Source organism: Ovis canadensis, chromosome 2 (genome assembly GCF_042477335.2).
Source record: "Ovis canadensis isolate MfBH-ARS-UI-01 breed Bighorn chromosome 2, ARS-UI_OviCan_v2, whole genome shotgun sequence".
Classification (NCBI taxonomy): Eukaryota; Metazoa; Chordata; class Mammalia; order Artiodactyla; family Bovidae; genus Ovis; species Ovis canadensis.
The window spans coordinates 241,526,739-241,547,188 of record NC_091246.1 but is presented as its reverse complement, the minus strand read 5'-3'; the positions used below and the strand labels follow the sequence as shown (position 1 = coordinate 241,547,188).

General features: G+C 50.9%; 1 protein-coding gene and 1 pseudogene across 3 annotated transcripts in view; one reads left to right on the top strand and one right to left on the bottom strand.

Moving 5' to 3' along the window:
• Positions 1-20,450, top strand: part of SERINC2 (serine incorporator 2) — a 42,377-nt gene that overhangs the window by 7,763 nt on the left and 14,164 nt on the right. The window contains exons 1-2 of one of the 3 annotated variants that reach the window (XM_069578769.1): positions 1,430-1,535; positions 16,187-16,237. In XM_069578769.1, the coding sequence (XP_069434870.1) occupies positions 16,187-16,237 (51 nt within the window). In that variant the 5' untranslated portion in view covers positions 1,430-1,535. Of the gene's footprint in view, positions 1-1,429; positions 1,536-16,186; positions 16,238-19,107; positions 19,245-20,450 lie in introns of those variants that run through there. The other 2 variants (XM_069578768.1, XM_069578771.1) reach the window with 2 other exon arrangements.
• On the bottom strand, positions 6,811-14,741 carry LOC138432482 (methylosome protein WDR77 pseudogene; annotated as a pseudogene).

Below are 20,450 nucleotides of genomic sequence, written 5' to 3'. Positions count from 1 at the left end.
TTACCTGGAAAATCCCATGGACGGAGGAGCCTGGTAGGCTTCAGTCCATGGGGTCGTGAAGAGTCAGACACGACTGAGTGGCTTCACTTTCACTTTTCACTTTCATGCATTGGAGAAGGAAATGGCAAGCCACTCCAGTGTTCTTGCCTGGAGAATCCCAGGGACAGGAGAGCCTGGTGGGCTGCCGTCTATGGGGTCGCACAGAGTCGGACACGACTGAAGTGACTTAGCAGCAGCTTAGCAGACTCTATAAGCCCTGGGAGATAATTTTGACTTAGTCCTTCTTTCAAGGAAGCTCTCCTTGGGGCCTCTTGCACCTCCTCTTAATCTCCCTAAACACGTATTTCCCACTTAGATCCCTAAATGTCAGCCAGAGAGGTCCTGAGACCGTTTGGTTCCGTCAGCTTGTTGTGCAGATGAGGAAACTGAAACCCAGGGAAGTGCGGGAAATTGCCTGAGCTCACATGGCTCATTAAGAGCTTCCCAGGTGACGCTGGTGCTAAAGAGCCCGCCTGCCAATGCAGGAGACATAAGAAACACGGGTTCAACAGGGTTCAGTCCCTGGGTCAGGAAAACCCCCTGGAAGAGGGCATGGCAACCTACTGCAGTATTCTAGCACGGAGAATCCCAGGGACAGAGGAGCCTGGTGGGCTGTGGTCCACAGGGTCACAAAGAGTCAGACACGACTGAAGCGACTTAGCAGACACCCACACAGCTCCTTAGAAGGATGGAAACCAAGCCTTATGCTTTCCAGATCAGGCTTCATCCTGTAACTGCTGTCCTTAGAGAAGCGGGCCCAGAGAGAGGAAGGTGAGCACAAGCTCACACAGCGATTGAGGAGCAGAACCAGGGCATGGGAATTCTACCCCATGCAGATCTCCTTGGGACCTTTCCCTTCCTCTGAGGCTTGACAGTGATACTTGTGGGTGCCGCCTCTACCTACTCAGGGTCGGGGATCAAGACTGGGGAGGGGCGATTCTGCAGGTTCTCACCTGGGAACTGAGGGAAGCATGCATCAGTTTGCCCACTAGGGGGCAATAGAGAGCCCAACTAGGCTAGCTGTCCACTGAGCCTCCAGCCAAGGTTCTTGTACTTGGGCCCAGCGGGAAAACTGAGGCCCTGGGAGGAGAGGGACTTGCAGAGGTCACTCTGAGCGCCAGAGGCAGAGCTGGCACTTGATCCGGGCTTCCTGAGACCAGTCAGGTGCCTTCCCTGGACAGCTGACTGGGGCCTGGAGGGGGCGAGGCTTCTCTGCCCTTTTGCTGACCACTCAGACCAGGCTGTGCTGCGCCACACCCCCCAAGTGGCATGACATTGCACGTCTCCCTGCAACACACTGGCCAGGGCTGAGTCACACTCTGCTTCTTTCCTGTTCTGTTCGGCCCGCCCCGCCCCCCCGCCCTGCCCTGCTGCCTCCTGTCACTAGCACAGGTCTTTGTGGTTTAGGAAACATTATCACTCTCTGCTTACCCAGGGTGGGCCTGGGGTGAAGTGAGGTGGATTCCAGTCAGACCAGCCACTCAACCCCAGACCAGGTTTGTTTTGTTGCAAGTCTTTTTGGGCCTTAGTTTCCTTATCTCTCAGGCAGATAATATAGTAGTTCTTATCTCTCAGGGGTTTTGAGAGGCTTAGATGAGATAGCACATAAAGTTCTTCCATGCTTTTTATCAAGCCTGAAAACTGAATAGCATCTGGGAGAAACTGCCTCCCCCTTACAGATGACAGACTGAGACGCAGAGAGGTCAGTGAGCCACAATGACGCAACTTCCTAGCTGAGGGCCAGGTATGGTTGCCAGGCCAGGACTCAAGGGTGTGAGAAGTGGAACTTTCTCTTTCTCTGTGTCTGAGTTGGTGTTGGGGAGAGGAGTGTACAGAGAGCTAAGGCTTGGGTAGGCCTCTGGGTCTCCCAGCCTTGAGTCTGCATGGGTTGCCTTGGTGCCTTTGGGGGCCAACATCCCTCTCTGCTTCTTCTGTGGAGGGTGCAAGAATCGTTCTGCTTAGTTGGGCCACACTGGGGGTCCTTCTGGCAGGTCCTCCTTTGGGCTCTTGCAGGGGCCTCTCAGCACCCACGATATCTCTGCTATCATCACTCTGTCCATCCTTCCTCTTGTTCTAGCCTTGGGAGGCCTTCAGTCTGCTTAACAGCCTCTCTTGCATGGGGAGTGGGGAGAATAGAAAAAGGGAAAAATATTCAGAGAGAAACAAAGAGATCAGTTACATCAAAACCTATTGCTGAAATGGCTTTTCTGTACAAAGCATGGTTCTGGGCCCTGGGGTTGCAGCTATGAGCAAGCCAGACACAGGCTCTCCTCTCAGGGGGAGTTGGGGCGGGCAGACAGTCATGGTCAAAAGGGCTACCATTTATGGAATCCTGCTGCGTGCCTGTGCCATCTCCCTCCTCCCAACAACATAATGACATAAGTGTTACTATTATCCCCATTTTATAGGTAAGGAAAAAGAAGTAGAGAGGTTCAGAACTTGCCCCAGCTAGTAGATAATAGGGGGTAGGATTCTGAACCTGGCAGTCTGAAAATTAAATAAGGTCATGGAGTGGAGAAGGGCTGGCCATGGGTCCAGCCAGAGTGGACCCTTCCAGCATCCCCAAGTGAGGAGGTGGAGTTTGAGGCAAGACCCCACTAATGGTAAGAAGCAGGCAAGCCTGGATCTGGGGGATGAACATTCCAGGCAGAGAAAATGGCAAGTGCAAAGGCTCTGAGGCGAGAATGAACTTGACTCATCAAGGGCCAGAAAGAAAGTCACTGTGGCTGGGAGGTCAGGAGGTGAGGGGAGGAGTAGACGGACCCAGATTGGCAATACTAAACTCCATGCAGCGGAGGCGGGTTGCAGCCATCTGGCCTCTTCTCTTGAGCTTGGCAGGGCCAAGTGCTATGCCCATAAACCCCAAGAGGTCATTATCTCCTGTCCCTGCAGGCAGCTGGGACCCCCACCGCCAAGGCTTCTTCTAATCTCTCACTAGTCCTGGGACCCTGAGGACTATCTAGCTGCCAAGGGTGGGCTGGAGTGGGGGGCCTGCGGCCCTGAGAAGCCTTGTTGCTGCTAGGGCACCAGGCAAGACGTGCAGAGCCCTGAGTCAAAGCCCTGACGTTTGTCCCAGCGGTGGCAAAGGCGTTTCAATTGGAGTCATTAAGATCACTGAGCCTTGATGGCCTAGATTTGAGCCACGCTGTCCTCACCCGCTCCCCTCGACTTCCTGGCCTGACCTCTCCAACCACCCATGACAGGAGAGGCCCCTCTGGAGGCACTATTTAGCACCCCTCTTCTGGATTCCAGGGCTTTCTCCCTGCCCCCAGTCAGGGAAAGAGCGTCTTTCAGAGAGCAGCCATTGCCTGTCTCTCTTCCCCTCGGAATCCTGGGGTTCAGCTGAGACCAGTGCAACCACATTTCCCAGGGCCTCCTGGTCCTTCTTGCCCTCTGGAAATTTTCACCCATGGCTGCCTTTGCCCACGCTGTCCCCTTGCTTGGAATGTTCTTTCGATTTCTGTTTACACTGAAAATTCCTCCTACCTTATTCCTCAAGGATTGTAATAGGTGAATTTCTTTCTTCGTTCCTTCCCTCCTTTCTTTCTCTCTTCTTCTTTTTCTTTCCCCCTTCCTTCCTTTCTCCCCGTGATTCATTGATTTTATTCATGCATTTTGAGTAGTCATTCATTCAGCTTCCACCAGGCACTAGGGCACAGAGAGGGTAGGACAGATTCTGAGGTCAAGGAGTAAATTAACCTGTGTGAGAGGCGGAAGGTAAACAAGCAAGACAGACTACATAATGGACAGGTCCCGGTGCAAAATAAACATGTGAGACCCTTTGTTAAAAAACTCAATCAGAATTTCCAAGTGGCGACAGCAGAGCATTAAACCAATTGAGAAGCCCTTCCTAACCAGGAGGTTCTTCTTCAGAGGTTGTGTGCCCAGGAAGGTGACCCCAAGAACTAGTGATTCCATCAGACTGTGATGGAATTCACAGATTCCATCCCTGAATCCATCAGTGATTCCAGGCAGTGGGCAGGTGAGCCTGGGCATTATCCAGGAAGAGGTGTTATCCACAAATGGCCAAAAGCAGCAGGGAAATGGAAGGACTCTTGGGTACAAGATTTCTTTTTGGGGAGCTGAAAATGTTCTGGGGTTAGATAGTGGTGGTGATTGTACAACCTTGTGATTGTACTAAAACCCACTGGTTTGTCACTTTAAAACGTGGATTTTACGGTATGTGGAATATATTTCAACAAAGCTGTTTTTTTAAAAAAAATCATGAATATAATACGGTGAAGAATTAGGGTGACCAGCTGTCCCAGTTTGCCCAGAACTAAAGGTTTTCCTGGGACATGAGACTTTCAGTGGGAAAACCAGAAAAGTCCCAAGCAAAACAGGACAAGTTGGTCACTCTGCATAGAATACAAACTTTACTTTTATTTGAGTGATCAAATGCAAGAATTTAAAGAAATTTCCTGAGAGGTAAGTCAGGGGAAAGTTTAAGGTGTACTGACCTAAATGTCTAACAACAGGAGGTAAATTCATTCATTCATCCAGTTCATTCGTCCTTTCCTTCATTCATTCCCCAGTGACGTGTAAAGGTTTTTGTCTTTTTATTCACTGCTATGCTCTGAGGAACCAGGACTCTGCCTGGCACACAGTCCATGAAGGTTTGGTAAGGGGAGCTGTGTGCTAGGTGCCAGCAGTTCCTCTTGTCCTAGGGCTTAAACTGCCTCATGGCTAGTTTTATAAGCAGGCCAATAAGACACAAGTGAAGGGGACTTCCCTGGTGGTCCAGTGGCTAAGACTCCAAGCTCCCGATGTAGGGGGCCTGGGTTTGATCCCTGGTCAGGGAACTAGGTCCCATATGCTGCAACTAAGACCAGGTGCAACCAAATAGATAGATAGATAGATACATTAAATGCATTTAAAAAGGACACTAGTGAACAGATAAGGGAATAAGATAATTTCAGGTAGTAATACGTGTCATGAAGAAAGTAAGGTGATTGAGTCCCAGCAGCCTTGCTGAGAAGGTGACTCCGAGTGAAGGACACCCACTGCCGGAGCCACTCTCAGTGCTGTTAAGAAAACATCCTTTCTTTGAAAAAAAAAATGCATCAACTTTTTATTTCACTGACCAGAACTTCCGATTCTCTCTGATGCTGCATTTAAAATCTTCAGAGTCCCCCCAAATGGCAGCCAGGCTTCCTGTATCCGGAGGCAGGGGCCCAGAGGCAAAGAGAGTCAGGGCCCAGGCAGTGGCAGGCATTCCTGAGCAAAGTCTGTGTCAGTTTTCACCTGAAATGCCCTTAAGCTCTCCATCCTGAAACTTTTCTCAGTGGCATCTGTGGCAGAAATGCACTCATCTCTTTTGAGGGTATACACAACTCCATGGGAGTAAGGGGTGGACATTACACAGGTGCCAGCCAAACTTCTTATTCAGCCAGAAACTAGGCTTCTGGCTCAGTTTAATAGCAGGGAGATGAGCAGAACTGTGGTGAGTGTCCTGGCTCTTCCACAAGGTGAGCTGGGCTGAATGTGAGCACTGCCAGTGATTGAGCTGAAATCGACTCTATAAAAAAAAAAAAAATAAAGTTGCTCCTATCTCTATGAAAAGTCTATGAGCTGCTTCCAAGAACCCGGGGTGCCCACATCTCATACCCCATCCAGACATGGCCGGTTCCTCATGCATAGCTACATGTGAAGCAAAGAAACCTGTGGAGACTTCCCTGTTGCTCCAGTGGTTGAGATTCTGTGCTTCTAACACAAGGTGCATGGGTTCGATTCCTGGGCAGGGGGCTGGATCCCACATGCTGCACAGTGTGGCCAGAACAAACAAACAAAAAAAGTCTGGCTTAAAAAAAAAATCTTTTTATTTAACAAAACAAAACAAAACAAAACACTTTTTGCTGACTTTGGGGGATGGGAATTGGGCCTGGGAGAGATGCGGGATGGATTTTTTATTTCCCTTCCAAAAAAGAAAAAACCTATGTATATACCCATACACATACATAACATGTTCAAGGATGTTTTTCTTCCGTGACTATGCTGCTTCTAAGTCGCATCAGTCGTGTCCAACTCTGTGCAACCCCATAGACGGAAGCCCACCAGATTCCCCCATCCCTGGGATTCTCCCATCCCTGGGATTCTCCAGGTGAGAACACTGGAGTGGGTTGCCATTTCCTTCTCCAACGCATGAAAGTGAAAAGTGAAAGGGAAGTCGCTCAGTCGTGTCTGACTCTTCGCAACGCCATGGACTGCAGCCTACCAGGCTCCTCCGTCCATGGAATTTTCCAGGCAAGAGTACTGGAGTGAGATGCCATTGCCTATAGGACCCCAGAATCCAGCCCTCCCCCAGTCTGAGATGATGCCTATTAACTGCACAGATCTGGCATATGAACGTACTGTACAGGGCTTCCCTGGTGGCTCAGTGGTAAAGAATCCGCCTGCCGGTGCAGGAGACATAGGTTCAATCCCTGGTCCAGGAAGAGCCCACATGTGGCAGGGTAACTAAGCCCATGAACCACAGCTACTGAGCCTGTGCTCTAGAGCCTGGGAGCCGCAACTGCCGAGCCACGAGCCACAGCTACTGGAGCCTGTGTGCCAAGAGCCTCTGCTCTGCAACAAAAGAAATCGTTGCAATGAGAAGCCTGTGCACTGAAACCAGTGCGCAGCTCACAGCAGCTGGAGAAGGCCCTCACACAGCAATGAAGACCCAGCACAGCCACAAATGAATAAACCGTAAAACAAAAACAAAATCCACATACTATATAAGGCTTGTGTTGTCTCACAAGCTGAGGGGACAGGGGCAAAGGGAGTGGATACTCATGGGGGATTTGCTTTCTGTCTAAAATCCAGTCTACCTGGCAACACTCTTAGGAGAGGTTCTGTGGGCAGGGTGCGGTGGGTGACCTGAGGGTCCCAGCCCCCTGCAGTAAGAAAAGGGTGACTGAGCAGGGACCAAGTAGCATCGCTCATAAAGTCTCTGTGGGCTCAGCTTCTAAACACCTTGCAAAGGCGTGGCTGAGCAGGCTTCACTGACAGAGGCCAGGAAGGGGGCCCTGTGTGGGGAGAACTCCAGCCCAGTGGCGCCCTGGGAGTGTGCAGCTGTGCTGGGGACACAGCTTGCACTCTTGGTGTCCACAAGGGAAACAGTCACTTCTCATCACCAGAGACAAAGACTCCCATCTGCTGAGGATGCAAGCCAGAGAGGCAGGAAGGTAGGCAGAGGTACCACAGCCGGTCTGTGCTGTTGGCTTGGGACAGGGGTATCCCGCAGTAAAAGTCTGCTGCCCTCACGGCAAGAAAGAAACACAGAGTCCCTCGCTAGAGTAACGGGAAATACAAAAGTTACCAAGTATCATGAATACATAGAGCTTTCTTTTTGTAATAGCTCAAAACTGATCTTTGGCCAAAATTAAGCCACAATGAGCACATCATAAATCTCAACTATTACTGGGTTGGCTTCTAACACTGCTTGATACAAGGCTTCAAATACTATTCAGAATGATGTGAGTTACCAATAAATGACAAATAGTTAAAAGAAAAGAAACATGGAGTCCTGGCAGAGAGAGGCAGCAATACAGGTGACCTGCCCAGAGGGAACTCGGTCTGGACTCAGAGCCATCTGCTGAGCAAGGTCCCGGATCTTGCTGCAGAAGCCTTTGTTCCCTCTGACAGCTTGTGTGCCACAGCCCAGGACCCAGTAGACATGATGCCATCTGCTCATGCTTGTAGAACTTGCTGCCTGTGAGTGTCTCATTCTCATCCAGTGCCCACAATTCAACAGCACCTGAGCTGGATACCTCTGGCTCTGATGGTATCAAGTGAGGTCAGCCACTCTGGCCTCTGTCTGGGCTCCAGTGAAGAAGAAAGCTTCCTTGGGGGCAGCACAAGTGTCCATAAATGGCCAGAGGGAGCCAGCCCATCAACTGGCTGCTCAAGCTGGAAACTCAAGCTGGAAACTGGAGCAGGAACACCCGGTCTGACCAGTCCTTCACAGCCTCCAATGGATGCTCCATACAGGTGGACACATTAAGGGGAAGATTCCACTCCCAGGCAGCCAGGGGCACAAGGCTGGGTAAAGTTTCCTTCAGCTACTCCATATTTCCAACCTAGTCCAACTGGAGGACTGCCAGAAATTCAGCTCCGCCAGATCCCATGTGGTCCCTCCCCAAGAAAACATCTTAATGACCAGGAAAATGCTCATGGTGAAATGGTACATGAAAAAGTCAGGACACAAAACTATTCATGTAGTGAGTGCTGATCTTTTTTAAAAATTGTGTTTAAGTGTTACTAGTGCTTAGAACAGAGAAGCCAATGGCAACCCACTCCAGCACTCCTGCATGGAGAATCCCAGGGACAGCGGAGTCTGGTGGGCTGCCATCTGTGGGGTTGCACAGAGTCGGACATGACTGAAGCGACTTAGCAGCAGCAGCAGCAGCGCTTAGAATAAGATATATTACTTTCAAACAGACACATGCACCCTTATGTTCAATGCGGCACTATTCACAATAGCCAAGACATGGAAACAACCTCAATGCCCATCCACAGATGAATGGATAAAGAGGTGGTCCATATATACAATAGAATGCTGCTGCTGCTGCTGAGTCGCTTCCATCGTGCCCGACTCTGTGCGACCCCATAGACGGCAGCCCACCAGGCTCCCCCGTCCCTGGGATTCTCCAGGCTAGAACGCTAGAGTGGGTTGCCATTTCCTTCTCCAATGCATGAATGTGAAAAGTAAAAGTGAAGTCGCTCAGTCATGTCCTACTCTTAGCAACCCCATGGACTGCAGCCCACCAGGCTCCTCCGTCCATGGGATCCTCCAGGCAAGAGTACTGGAGTGGGGTGCCATTGCCTTCTCCTCAGTTCACTTCAGTTCAGTCACTCAGTCATGTCCGACTCTTTGCGACCCCATGAATTGCAGCACGCCAGGCCTCCCGGTCCATCACCAACTCCCAGAGTTCACTCAGACTCATATCTATTGAGTCCGTGATGCCATCCAGCCATCTCATCCTCTGTCGTCCCCTTCTCCTCCTGCCCCCAGTCCTTCCCAGCATCAGGGTCTTTTCCAGTGAGTCAACTCTTTTCATGAGGTGGCCAAAGTGCTGAAGTTTCAGCTTTAGCATCATTCCTTCCAAAGAAATCCCAGGGCTGATCTCCTTCAGAATGGACTGGTTGGATCTCCTTGCAGTCCAAGGGACTCTCAAGAGTCTTATCCAACGCCACAGTTCAAAAGCATCAATTCTTCTGCGCTCAGCCTTCTTCACAGTCCAACTCTCACATCCACACATGACTACTGGAAAAACCATAGCCTTGACTAGATAGACCTTAGTCAGCAAAGTAATGTCTCTGCTCTTGAATATGCTATCTAGGTTGATCATAACTTTTCTTCCAAGGAGTAAGTGTCTTTTAATTTCATGGCTGCAATCACCATCTGCAGTGATTTTGGAGCCCCAAAAAATAACTGTTTCCCCATCTATTTCCCATGAAGTGATGGGACCGGATGGCATGATCTTTGTTTTCTGAATGTTGAGCTTTAAGCCAACTTTTTCACTCTCCTCTTTCACTTTCATCAAGAGGCTTTTTAGTTCCTCTTCACTTTCTGCCATAAGGGTGGTGTCATCTGCATATCTGAGGTTATTGATATTTCTCCCAGTAATCTTGATTCCAGCTTGTGTTTCTTCCAGCCCAGTGTTTCTCATGATGTACTCTGCATATAAGTTAAATAAGCAGGGTGACAATATACAGCCTTGACATACTCCTTTTCCTATTTGGAACCAGTCTGTTTTTCCATGTCCAGTTCTAACTGTTGCTTCCTGACCTGCATACAGATTTCTCAAGAGGCAGGTCAGGTGGTCTGGTATTCCCATCTCTCTCAGAATTTTCCACAGTTTATTGTGATCCACACAGTCAAAGGCTTTGGCATAGTCAATAAAGCAGAAATAGATATTTTTCTGTAACTCTCTTGCTTTTTCGATGATCCAGCTGATGTTGGCAATTTGATCTCTGGTTCCTCTGCCTTTTCTAAAACCAGCTTGAACATCAGGAAGTTCACGGTTCACGTATTGCTGAAGCCTGGCTTGGAGAATTTTGAGCATTACTCTACTAGCGTGTGAGATGAGTGCAATTGTGCGGTAGTTTGAGCATTCTTTGGCATTGCCTGTCTTTGGGACTGGAATGAAAACTGACCTTTTCTAGTCCTGTGGCCACTGCCGAGTTTTCCCAATTTGCTGGCATATTGAGTGCAGCACTTTCACAGCATCATCTTTTAGGATTTGAAATAGCTCAACTGGAATGCCATCACCTTCTCCCACCCAGCCATATAAAGGATGAAATGATGTCATTTGCAGCAACATGGATTCAGCTACAGGTTATAATAGTAAGCAAAGTAAGTCAGAAAGAGAAAGACAAATATCATACAACATCACTCATCTGTGGACTCTAAAATATGACACAAATGAGCTTACCTGTGAAACAGAAATAGACTCACAGACACACAGAACAGACTTGTTGCCAAGGAGGAAGGGGATGGGAGAGAAATGCTTTGGGAGTTCGGGATTAGCAGATGCAACCTAGTATATGCAGAATGGATAAGAAACAAGATCCTACTGTATAGTATAGCTCCTCTGTCCATGGGATTCTCCAGGCAAGAATACTGGAGTGGGTTGCCATACCCTCCTCCAGGAGATCTTCCCCACCCAGGGATCGAACTCATATCTCTTAAATCTCATGAACTGACAGGCAAGGTTCTTTACCACTAGCTCACCTGGGAAGCCTGTATAGTATCGAGAACTATATTCAATATCTTGTGATAAACCATAATGGAAAAGAATGTGAAAAATAATGTGTATATATATGTATAACTGAATCACTTTGCTGTGCAGCAGAAATTAACACGACATTGTAAATCAATTATACTTCCATAAGATAAATTTAAAGAAAGAATAAGATACATTAAAGCATGTTGAAGGTGGGAGACCACAGGTGATTTTTTTTTTTTTAAGTATCCCTGTATTTTCCCAATGTTCTAAAATTCATGTATTCAGCCTGGGTCATGCCCTGCCCGACACAAATCTGGGAGATGGGATACTGGGGTGAACCAAACAGATGACCGGGAGGAAAACCCTGGGGTAAAGGAGAAAGTTATTTTTTTAAAAAAATGGAAGAAATTGCACCGGAAGGGGTGCCAAAGAGCCAGCTGGAAGCTGGAGTCAGGTTTAGGAGGTGGAATGGGCAGCTGGGGGTGGGGGTGGGGGGTGAGAGTGGGGCTTGCCTGGGAAGGAGCAGAAAGTCCGGAGGCACCTCTCAACACTCACCCATTGTGTGCAGTGTGTAAGTTTCTTCCACATCTCAGCCTTGGTTCCCCCACTTGTTAAATAAGAGCAGACACCAGAAGTGTTTTTTTGTTTGTTTTAAATAACTCTTCATTGCACTCTCTCCCAGCCCCTGGAAGCTCTCTTTTTATTTTATGTCTTTATGACTTTGACTACTCTAGGGACCTCATATAAGTGGAATCATATACTATTTGTCCTTTTGTGCCTATTTCATTTAGCACGATGTCTTCAAGGTTCATCCATGTTGTGGCATGTGTTGGAATTTCCTTCCTTTTAGAGAATGAATAATATTCCACTGTATGTATTTCTATATGTTAGGTGGTTCTGAGTTTCCTTTAGCTCCAACATCGCAGGATTCCCAGTTCCAAGCGCCTGTCCTTGCCGGAGCTGATGGCTGCCTGGTGGGTGAGGCCCCTGGCTTCAGGCAGACTTTCCCTCTTGCCTGTGTCACTAGGCAGCTAGGGGGTGGCTCTGAGAATGAAAGGCTTTGACTAAATACCTGTTGCCTTCTCTCTGGGGTTTCAGGAGCCGGGTCAGGGCCTGGGGCAAGGCAGGGGATCTAATGATGGCCTATTGGAGGCTTGGTCGTCCGGATGAACCAAACCCTGCTCCATAGCCCATCCTGATTAGAGGGCACCCTCCGCTTCCCCTCCCCAGGGCCAGGCCTGGCCTCAAAGAAGCTTCTGCATGCCCAGCTGTTCCGGAGCAGCTGCAGAGATGGGCAGGCTGAGGAATCTAGGGTAGCAGCTGCCAAAATGCGCTGGCTTTGGGGCCAGAACAACAGATACAACTCACGGTGAAGCCAGCTGGCTTATGCATGGTTCTCATCTGGTGTGACTAGTAGTAATAGCCACTGTTGCCTGAAGTTTGTATGTGTGTGTGTGTAATTTTGGCTGCACTAGGTCTTCATTGCAGCGCACAGGCTCTTCATTGTGACACACAGGGGCTTCTTTAGTTGTGGTGTGCAGGATTTAGAAAGCGTGGGCTTAGTTGCCCCATGGCATATGGGATCTTAGTTCCCCAGCCAGGGATTGAACCCACATTCCCTGCCTTGGAAGGCCGATTCTTAACCACTGGACCACCGGGGAAGTTCCTGCCTGAAGTTTTAATCTGTTCATCAGGGGTCAAGCACTGGCCATGACTTACTTCATTTAACCTCACACAGCCCTAGGAGGTTGATACTGTTAACCCCCTTTCACAGAGGAGCAAGCTGAGGCTTGGAGAGCCATGCACAGCTTGTAAGTGGCCCAGCCTTGTTCTATGCTGGAGCCTGATCTCTTAACCACTGGTTCTGCGATTGGGTGGGACTTCCTTTAGCTTTTTGGTGGAAGGGAAATGAAGGGGTCCATTGGCTGGATACCTATTTGCCATCCCTGAATATTGATTGGGGCAGCAACTCTCGTTGCTGCTTGAGTTTCTGCTTCCAAACAAGTGAAAGCCACTGCTGTAGTTGACCTAGATCCGTTTACAGGTGGAGAAACTGAGGCCCTGGGAGGGGCAGGGAGCTGTCCAAGGCCATTCAGACAGGGTCTATGGCAGAGCTGGGATTAGAACGCAGGTCCAGCCTCCCAGCCAGGCTGTCTCTGGTACCCACGTGGCCTCCTGGATCTTGTATGTGATCCACACAGGCAGAGGGGCATTCTAGGACCTTCCATGCTGGGTCTGCTGGGCCTGGACCCTCACCTACAGTGACGGCCCCTCCCCCCGCCCCCTTCGGAAGGTGGGACACTCGAAGGTGGCCGGCAGTGGCGCAGAGAACAGAACACAGGCCGGAGCTCAGTTCTGACTCTGCTGCTACCTAGCTGTGCAGCCTGGGCAGCTCGCTCCCTCCAGGCCTCAGTTTCCCCTTCTGTACAATGGGAGTTGCTGACCGTTTGAGCCTACAGGCCCTGGGCAGGGGAGGAAGAGCGGTTAGACAGAAGGCAACAAGCATGTGGGGAGGAAGGGAGGTGCCCTGGGGCTGAAGGACACCCAGCCTTGCCCCGCTCTCCTGGGGAAATGCCTCAGCTTCTGCCGCCCACACTTCCACTACTGGCCAGGGGACGCCGCTTGGCCTGAGCGTTTCCAAGCCTTAGATGACAGAGTTCTCGGTCCCCAAGGCTGCCCTGGGGCTGGTGGTTGCCCTTCCCTTCTCCCGGAACAGTGTTGGCTTCATGGGGGTTTCGAGGAGGCTGTGCTCCTGGGTGGGCGCTCCTGTGGGTGTTAGCCTCACCTGCTCACGTGTGCTCACACCCCTACATGTGCTTGTACACATATGCACACATAAGTCCACACGCACACGCCGCACAGTAGGGACTCTCACAGGCTAAGAGAGGCCCGAACCAGTCCTGACTTTTGAGGCTCTTGGTTAGTTAAAAATGAAGATATGCTGAAACAGGTTGGCCACAGTTGTGGTGTGCTACACACGTTTTTATTTAATAAATTAATATCTTTAATATGCACACACACTCACAAATCCAGTGCAACTGAGAGACTCATAAGATAATTGCAAGAATTATAAAAGAAGAGTTCACAGTGCTGTGTGGTCTGGCAATGGGATAGTTTCAAACTGTATGATGAGAGTCCTCTTCTTTCCATCTTGTGCCTGAGTCCCTGGAACTCGACATCCAGCCTTCTTGGTGTGTACATTGTTTTCTAACATTCTATTATGAAAAATTTCAAGCATCTAGAAAGACTGAAATAATTGTACAGTGAACACCGATATCCTCACCTTCTGAAATCTGCAGTGAACATTTTCTAGTCTTTGCTTTATCACATATCCATCTTTCCATTCACCCATCAGTCCATCTGAATCCATCCATCTATCCATCATCTCTTTACCCCTCCACCCATCCATCTGTCTTTTGATGTATTTTTGAGGCTCATGAATGTGAGGCCTGGGTCTAATGATGGTCTTTTCCCTCCTCCTTTTCCCTGACAGTAACACACTCTTGCTGTCCACACACTCACATACACTCACACACACACCCCTACAGGCGAAACTCATATACACACACCACACGATTCTCCCATGTTCTTTAATTCAAGCATGTCCTCTCCTTATTGACATGAACTCACTCGCATATATAAATATCACACATAATCACCCATGCACACACACACACACACACAGTTCCTCCGTGTGCATTTGTGGCAGACCTCTGATATCTGGGAGGGAAGCATCCAGAGACCTTCCAGACCTGCAACCCTCGGAGAGTCCCTTACCTCTGGCAAGGGTCGGGGGTCCCCAGTAGCTCCTGCATGTCCCACTTTTCTGTCTTGTCCCTCACCTTCCAGCCGCATCCCACGAAGAAGACCTCCCAAACGAAGAAGACCTCCCACAAAGGCTCCTTCTGCAGTGTCGCCACATTTGGGTACAAAGCCACCACACTGTCGCTCCAGGAGGTCACGGATGGTGTTGACCTTTTCACACCACATGCCCTGACCTGGCACCCAGCAGGCCCCCTGGTCAGTTGGAAAAGGAACAACAGTGGCAGAACAATGCATCTCTGGGCAACCTCAGGGGCATCTGTGTCACACACACTCACTGCCAGGCACCTACAACACATTCTACCTGCATCAACACACTCTAGACTCACAGGTGCACCGTGTGTGTGTGTGTGTGTGTGTGTTTGTGAATACACACTGTGTCTCACCCCTGTCTGCTTGTCTTCCCATTATCCAGATGGAGTCACTTCCAGCACCTGAGCCCTTTCCTAAAGCCTTGGTCATTGAAGACCACTGTGAGCACATTTGCTGGAATGTGAGGTCCAGGTGTGGCCCCATGACCATGTGCTCCTGGGTGTGGCCCCATGCCTATGGGGGGCACCAGTTAAGAGTACCAGTTCTGGAGTCTGACAAAACCTGGATTCCATCCTTGCTCTGCGTGTAATCACGTGCAGGTTTCACATATGACTTATGTGAGTGTTACTTCTTGGAGCATCGATTCCTTATCTGTTAAATGGGAAAACAGTTCCCATCTGAAAAGCGTCTTACAGGAGATGCTCTTAGTAGGGTGCCTGGTATGCTGTAAGCACTTAAAAATGGTTGCTGTGGATATTATTATTGCGGTTACTTCAACCTTTGCCTCAAACTCCCAAGCACCCTTTGGGAGGGAGGGCAGCCTGGACAGGGGGCTGTGTGTGGGGACAGTAGGTGGATGGTGTCTTGTTAATGCCTCTCCCCAGATGCTCCCCCAATCCCAAGCCCTCATTACCTACATGAATATTCATAAGGGATAACTTCAGCCCTGCTCTGTAAATGGGTCAGAAGCAGGAAGTAGAGGCCAGTGCAGAGAGCGAAGGCAAGGGGACAGGAGGCTCAAAGCCAGAGTGCATCTGAGTCCCCATGGACGGGAAGATGGTGAGAGAGATGGGCAAGGATGGCTGGGAGATACTAGGGGGTACCAGGGGCTTGATCAGGGGATTATTCCCATATTGCACATTTGAAAACTGAGCCCCAGTGAGATCAGATAAGAGAACTCTTGGGGTGAGTGGCCCAAGAAGCCAGAGCTTGCTTCCTTGGGATCTGGAGAGTTTAGCATCTGTCTCGGCTGGGTGATTTGCTTGATCACTGCAGTTTTCTCTCCATGGACATAGTTTACATGGCATTATATGGTTGGAAGAGCTGTGGTGATCCTGAATCCCAACCCTCGAGTGAGGCTCCAACAGAATGGGTGATTTGCCAGAATCACACAGCTGCTGACTCCAGTCTTGCCCTTGGAGGTGTAAAAGCCAGAGTGATTCTGGTCCCTTGCAAGAGATTTAAGACTGGGAGAAAGGTGGGTGGGTTGGTCAGGATACCGAGGAATGAAGCGTCTTTATCCACCTCCTCACTAGTCCCCTGAGATAACTGCAGCAGAAACAATTATCTCCATTTCACAGATGAGAAGGATGAGGCTGGAAGAGGAGGAGGCACCAGGACAAGGCAACACAGTGAGTTTATTGCATGGGGTGGGGAGGGGTCTGCCCCTCTGTCCAGGGCAACGAAGGGATGTGAGAGCCCAGTTTGGCATCATGGGTAGGGTGAGGGCACGACCTCTGTTTTTCCTGTTCTGGAAAGCTTCAATCTAAAAAAGTCAGAAGGGGCTGTCTCTCTACACTTGCAAGCATATTAATCCCTCCCTCTTTTCAGATGACTGCCTATTTCTTAAAATGCTTTCCAGACACTCACAACTGTTCTGTGAGGTTAAGCAGGATAATTACGCCGAATTCAGAGGAGAAGTGACCTCCATGACGGCAGAGGGTATGAGAGGCGGTGACAGAACCAGGGTGTCAGGTGTTGCTTGTTGAGGTCTTGGGCGATTTCTTTTATATTTATTTATTTTTGGCTGTGCTGGGTCTTTGGTGCTGCACTAGCTTTTCTCTAGTTGCAGCCAGCCAGTGAGCAGGATTCTCTTCAAGGCGGCTTCTCTTGTTGCAGTTCCCAGACTCTAGAGTACAGACTCAATAGTTATGGTCTCTGGGCTTCGTTGCTCTGAGGTCTGTGGGATCTTCTTGGATCAGGGATTGAAACTGTGTCTCCTGCATTGGCAGGGGGACTCTTTAGCACTGAGCCACCAGGGAAGCCCTTTTTTTTTCTTTTTTTAGAGAATATTTTTATTTATTTGGGTGTGCTGAATCTTAGTTGCGGCACGTGGGATCTTTTCATTGCGGCATGCAGGATTTTTAGCTGCGGCTTGCAGGATCTAGTTCCCCAACCAGGGATCAAACCGGTGCCCCCTGCATTGGGAGTGTGGAATCTTACCCACTGGACCACTAGCCTTTTTCTACTAGACCAGGTCTTGGAAAGGGAGGGATTGAGGGATGGAAAATTTGACCCTTGGGGCGGAAATGTCAAAAGGAGATGACCCTGGGGTGGGTGGCCATGAGAAGGATTCACTTCAGACTGCTGAGTGGCAGAATGAGGACACTGGGCTTGTGGGAAACATTCAGTTCATTCATTCATTTGGGGCACTTTCACTGCCTTGCTGTGCCCAGGTAGGGGAGGGACCCACAAGAGGTGAATCAAACAGTCCTTGGGTGGCTCAGAGTCGCTTAAGGGTCTCAGACTAGGGCTGAAGACATGATTGGACAGGAAAAAAGGCACACTGGGTATTGCCACATCTGCTTTCACCCAGAGGCAGTAGGATGTCAGGGACAGGCCTGGGGTTCTCAGACTGGGGCCAGGTTGGGTGGTCTTCTAGTGCTGCCCGTCTGAGCTGTGTGGCTTTGAGCAGCAATAGTAGCAACCACAATAGTCATAGCTGATTTGTATTAAGTCCTCAGTTTACATCTAGCACGTCACTTTACTTCTTTGAACCTGTTTCCTCATCTGTAAAATGGGATGAAGTGGGAGTTAATCTGCTTCTCAGGGTTACTGCAGGGCTTGGATGGGACCATGTAGGTGGGAGAGTTTGGGGCTTCCAGGTGGCTCAGTGGTAAAGATTCCGCCTGCTGATGCAGGAGCCGCAGGAGACACAGGTTTGATCCCTGAGTTTGGAACATCCCCTGGAGGAGGAAATGGCAACCCACTCCAGTATTCTTGCCGGGATAATCCCATGGACAGAGGAGCTGGCGGGCTACAGTCCATAGGGTCACAAAGAGCCAGGCATGACTGAGCACGCAGCACGCAGGTGGAAGAGTTTGGTATGAGCTTAGCTGTGTGGTAACTTTAGCTATCTGTGAGGCCATAAAGGAGTCCCATGTTTTAGAAACGCAGAGATGCAGGAGGCTAGTTATCCCTACTGGGGCCAGGTAATGGTTTCAGGGCAGTGGCTGCCCTCTTCACCGAGAAGATACAGGATAGAACCAAGAGTTTGAAGGGTTGCTGCTGCTGCTGCTGCTAAGTCACTTCAGTCGTGTCCGACTCTATGCGACCCCATCGACGGCAGCCCACCAGGCTCCCTCGTCCCTGGGATTCTCCAGGCAAGAACACTGGAGTGGGTTGCCATTCCTTCTCCAATGCATGAGAGAGGAGGATAAAAAGGACTTTTCAGGGGGAGGTAACCTGTGAACAAGTGTGGAGGAGGGAAAGTGTAGGGTATGTTTGCAACACAATGAAGGCTCAGGCTGGCGCCCGCCCGGTGAGTCATCAAGGATGTAGGCAGGCCCAGATCTCTGACCCTGGGGCCAGCTTCGAGGCACACAGATTTCTTCCCTAGCATTATCCCACCTGTGGTTGGGTGAGGAGAGATGGCTGGAGGGTGAAGCGAGTGTAATTACAGAGCCCTGCTTCTGGGTTTCTCCCACCTCTCTGCGGGATGGTCTGACAGGAATGTGACCCACCCATCCCTCTGAGCTCCTTAGCTGGGGGCCAGGTTTGGGTGTTTCTGGGGGGAGCATGTGGTCCAAGCCAGGAGTCAGTCGAGCTTGAAGAACAGGTGTGTCCTAGAAGCGGGGGAGCGCACACCTCTTTGAAGAAGGTATCCTCATTTCACAGACAGGGAAACTGAGGCTCAGAGAGGTGAAGTGACTTGCCCATTTCTTTGTCCAATCATGCAACACTTCGGTATTGGGCAGAGGCTATGCCAAACGCAGAGGAGTCCCGTGTGACCATCTCTTGGGGTAGGGAGAAGTGTTGTTGAGGTCGTGTTGTGGCCTCGCCGGGAATCGAACCCAGGTCTCCCTATTTCCAAACCATCAGTTTGTATCCGTACGTGAGTCCAGTTGCGCGCCTTGCGCGGCAGCTGGAATCCCCGGTACCCCCATTTTCCTTTTGGTCCCGCCCAGCGCACCTGCCCCAGGTGAGTCCCAGGAGGCCCCAACGCAGCCGGAAAGCGGCGAGCGGTTTCGCCAGGTGGGGCGGAGCCGGGCCGGGGCGGGGCAGGGGGCGGGGAAGAGGCGGGGCCAGCCCCTGGCTCCTGGAGCCGGACAGGAGCCGGCACCCCTCGGCCCGCGCCCCGCACCCCGCGCCGCCGCAAACATGGGGGCCTGTCTGGGCGCCTGCTCCCTGCTCAGCTGCGTGAGTCCTGACCCCGTCGCCCGCCCGCGCCGCCTGCCCCTTCTTCGGGCTCGTACTTTTGTCCTGTCTTCTTCCTCCAAATAGTTTCTTCTTTTTCCTTCCTCCAACTTGTCTTTCTGGGCCCGAACCCGTCCTCCTCGCTCCTCGGGTACCCTGGCTCATCGAGTCCTCCCACCCCCATTCCGGGCCCGCGGGCGCCGGAGACGGCTGGTGTCCGGCAATCGGGTTACCGCGGGGGAAGGGGTGGGGCGCCCCGGGGCGGGGGGAAGGGAGTGTCCTGGGCGGGCTCCCCTCCAGGGAACTGGGGAGACTGAGGCCCGGAGCTCGGGGCGGGGATGGGCGCTGCAGCCCCAGTTGGCCCAACTTGGAGTCGTCCTGGCAGTGCGCCTCTCGTCTGCCTCCCGGACGCTCTCTTTGTGTGCCTGCCTGTCCCTGCCCCTCTCTGCCGGGTGTCCTCTGTTTGTCTGTGTGTCAATCAGGCTGTCTGTCCCTGCCCGCCTGCCTCAGTTTGTCCCTTTGTATGTGTCTCATATCTGTCCGTTCGTTCGTCCGCCTGTCTTTGTCTTTCCGAAGCCTCTTAACATCTGTCATTGTCTGTCTTTATGGTTCCTTGCGTGTCCCGGCTGTCAGTTTCTCCGTGCCTTGTTCCTGCTTTTCAGTCTGGCTCAGGCCAGACTCCTCGGCACTTTTCCAGTGAACCCCAGACCTTTCCCTCCTAGTCCCCAGGGCAGGAGTGGGGGTTGGGGAGGAAGACCCTTTCTGCCTTTCTACGCCGGTCTTGAGCGAGCTTGAGTCCCTCTTACAGGTTACCGCCAACACCGGCCCAACTCTGGGTGGGGAAACCCAGGACCTGAGGGAGGTTGGAGTGTGTGGGGGCGGGGAGGGACTACCTGGCCATCTCCTCGGGGACCTGGGGAGCAGCCAGCCTCTGTTGGCGCTGCTGCCGGCAGAGGGGAGGAGCGTCAGCCAGACCCCGGCGGGGAGGCCCCTTCTCCTTTTCCCAGCCCCCTTTCCTTTCCCTCTTCCCTTCATTAAATCTGAGGTTCATTCAAGGCAGCCCCCGCCCCCTTTGCCCTACACAAAGAGGAGCCGAGAGGAAGGGGGAGGTTCTGGTGGCTGCTGAATCCCAGACTTAACTTTCCTTTGTCCCCGATGTGTGTGAATGATAGGATGGGGGTGTTGGGGCCCACAGCTGGGGATCTAGAG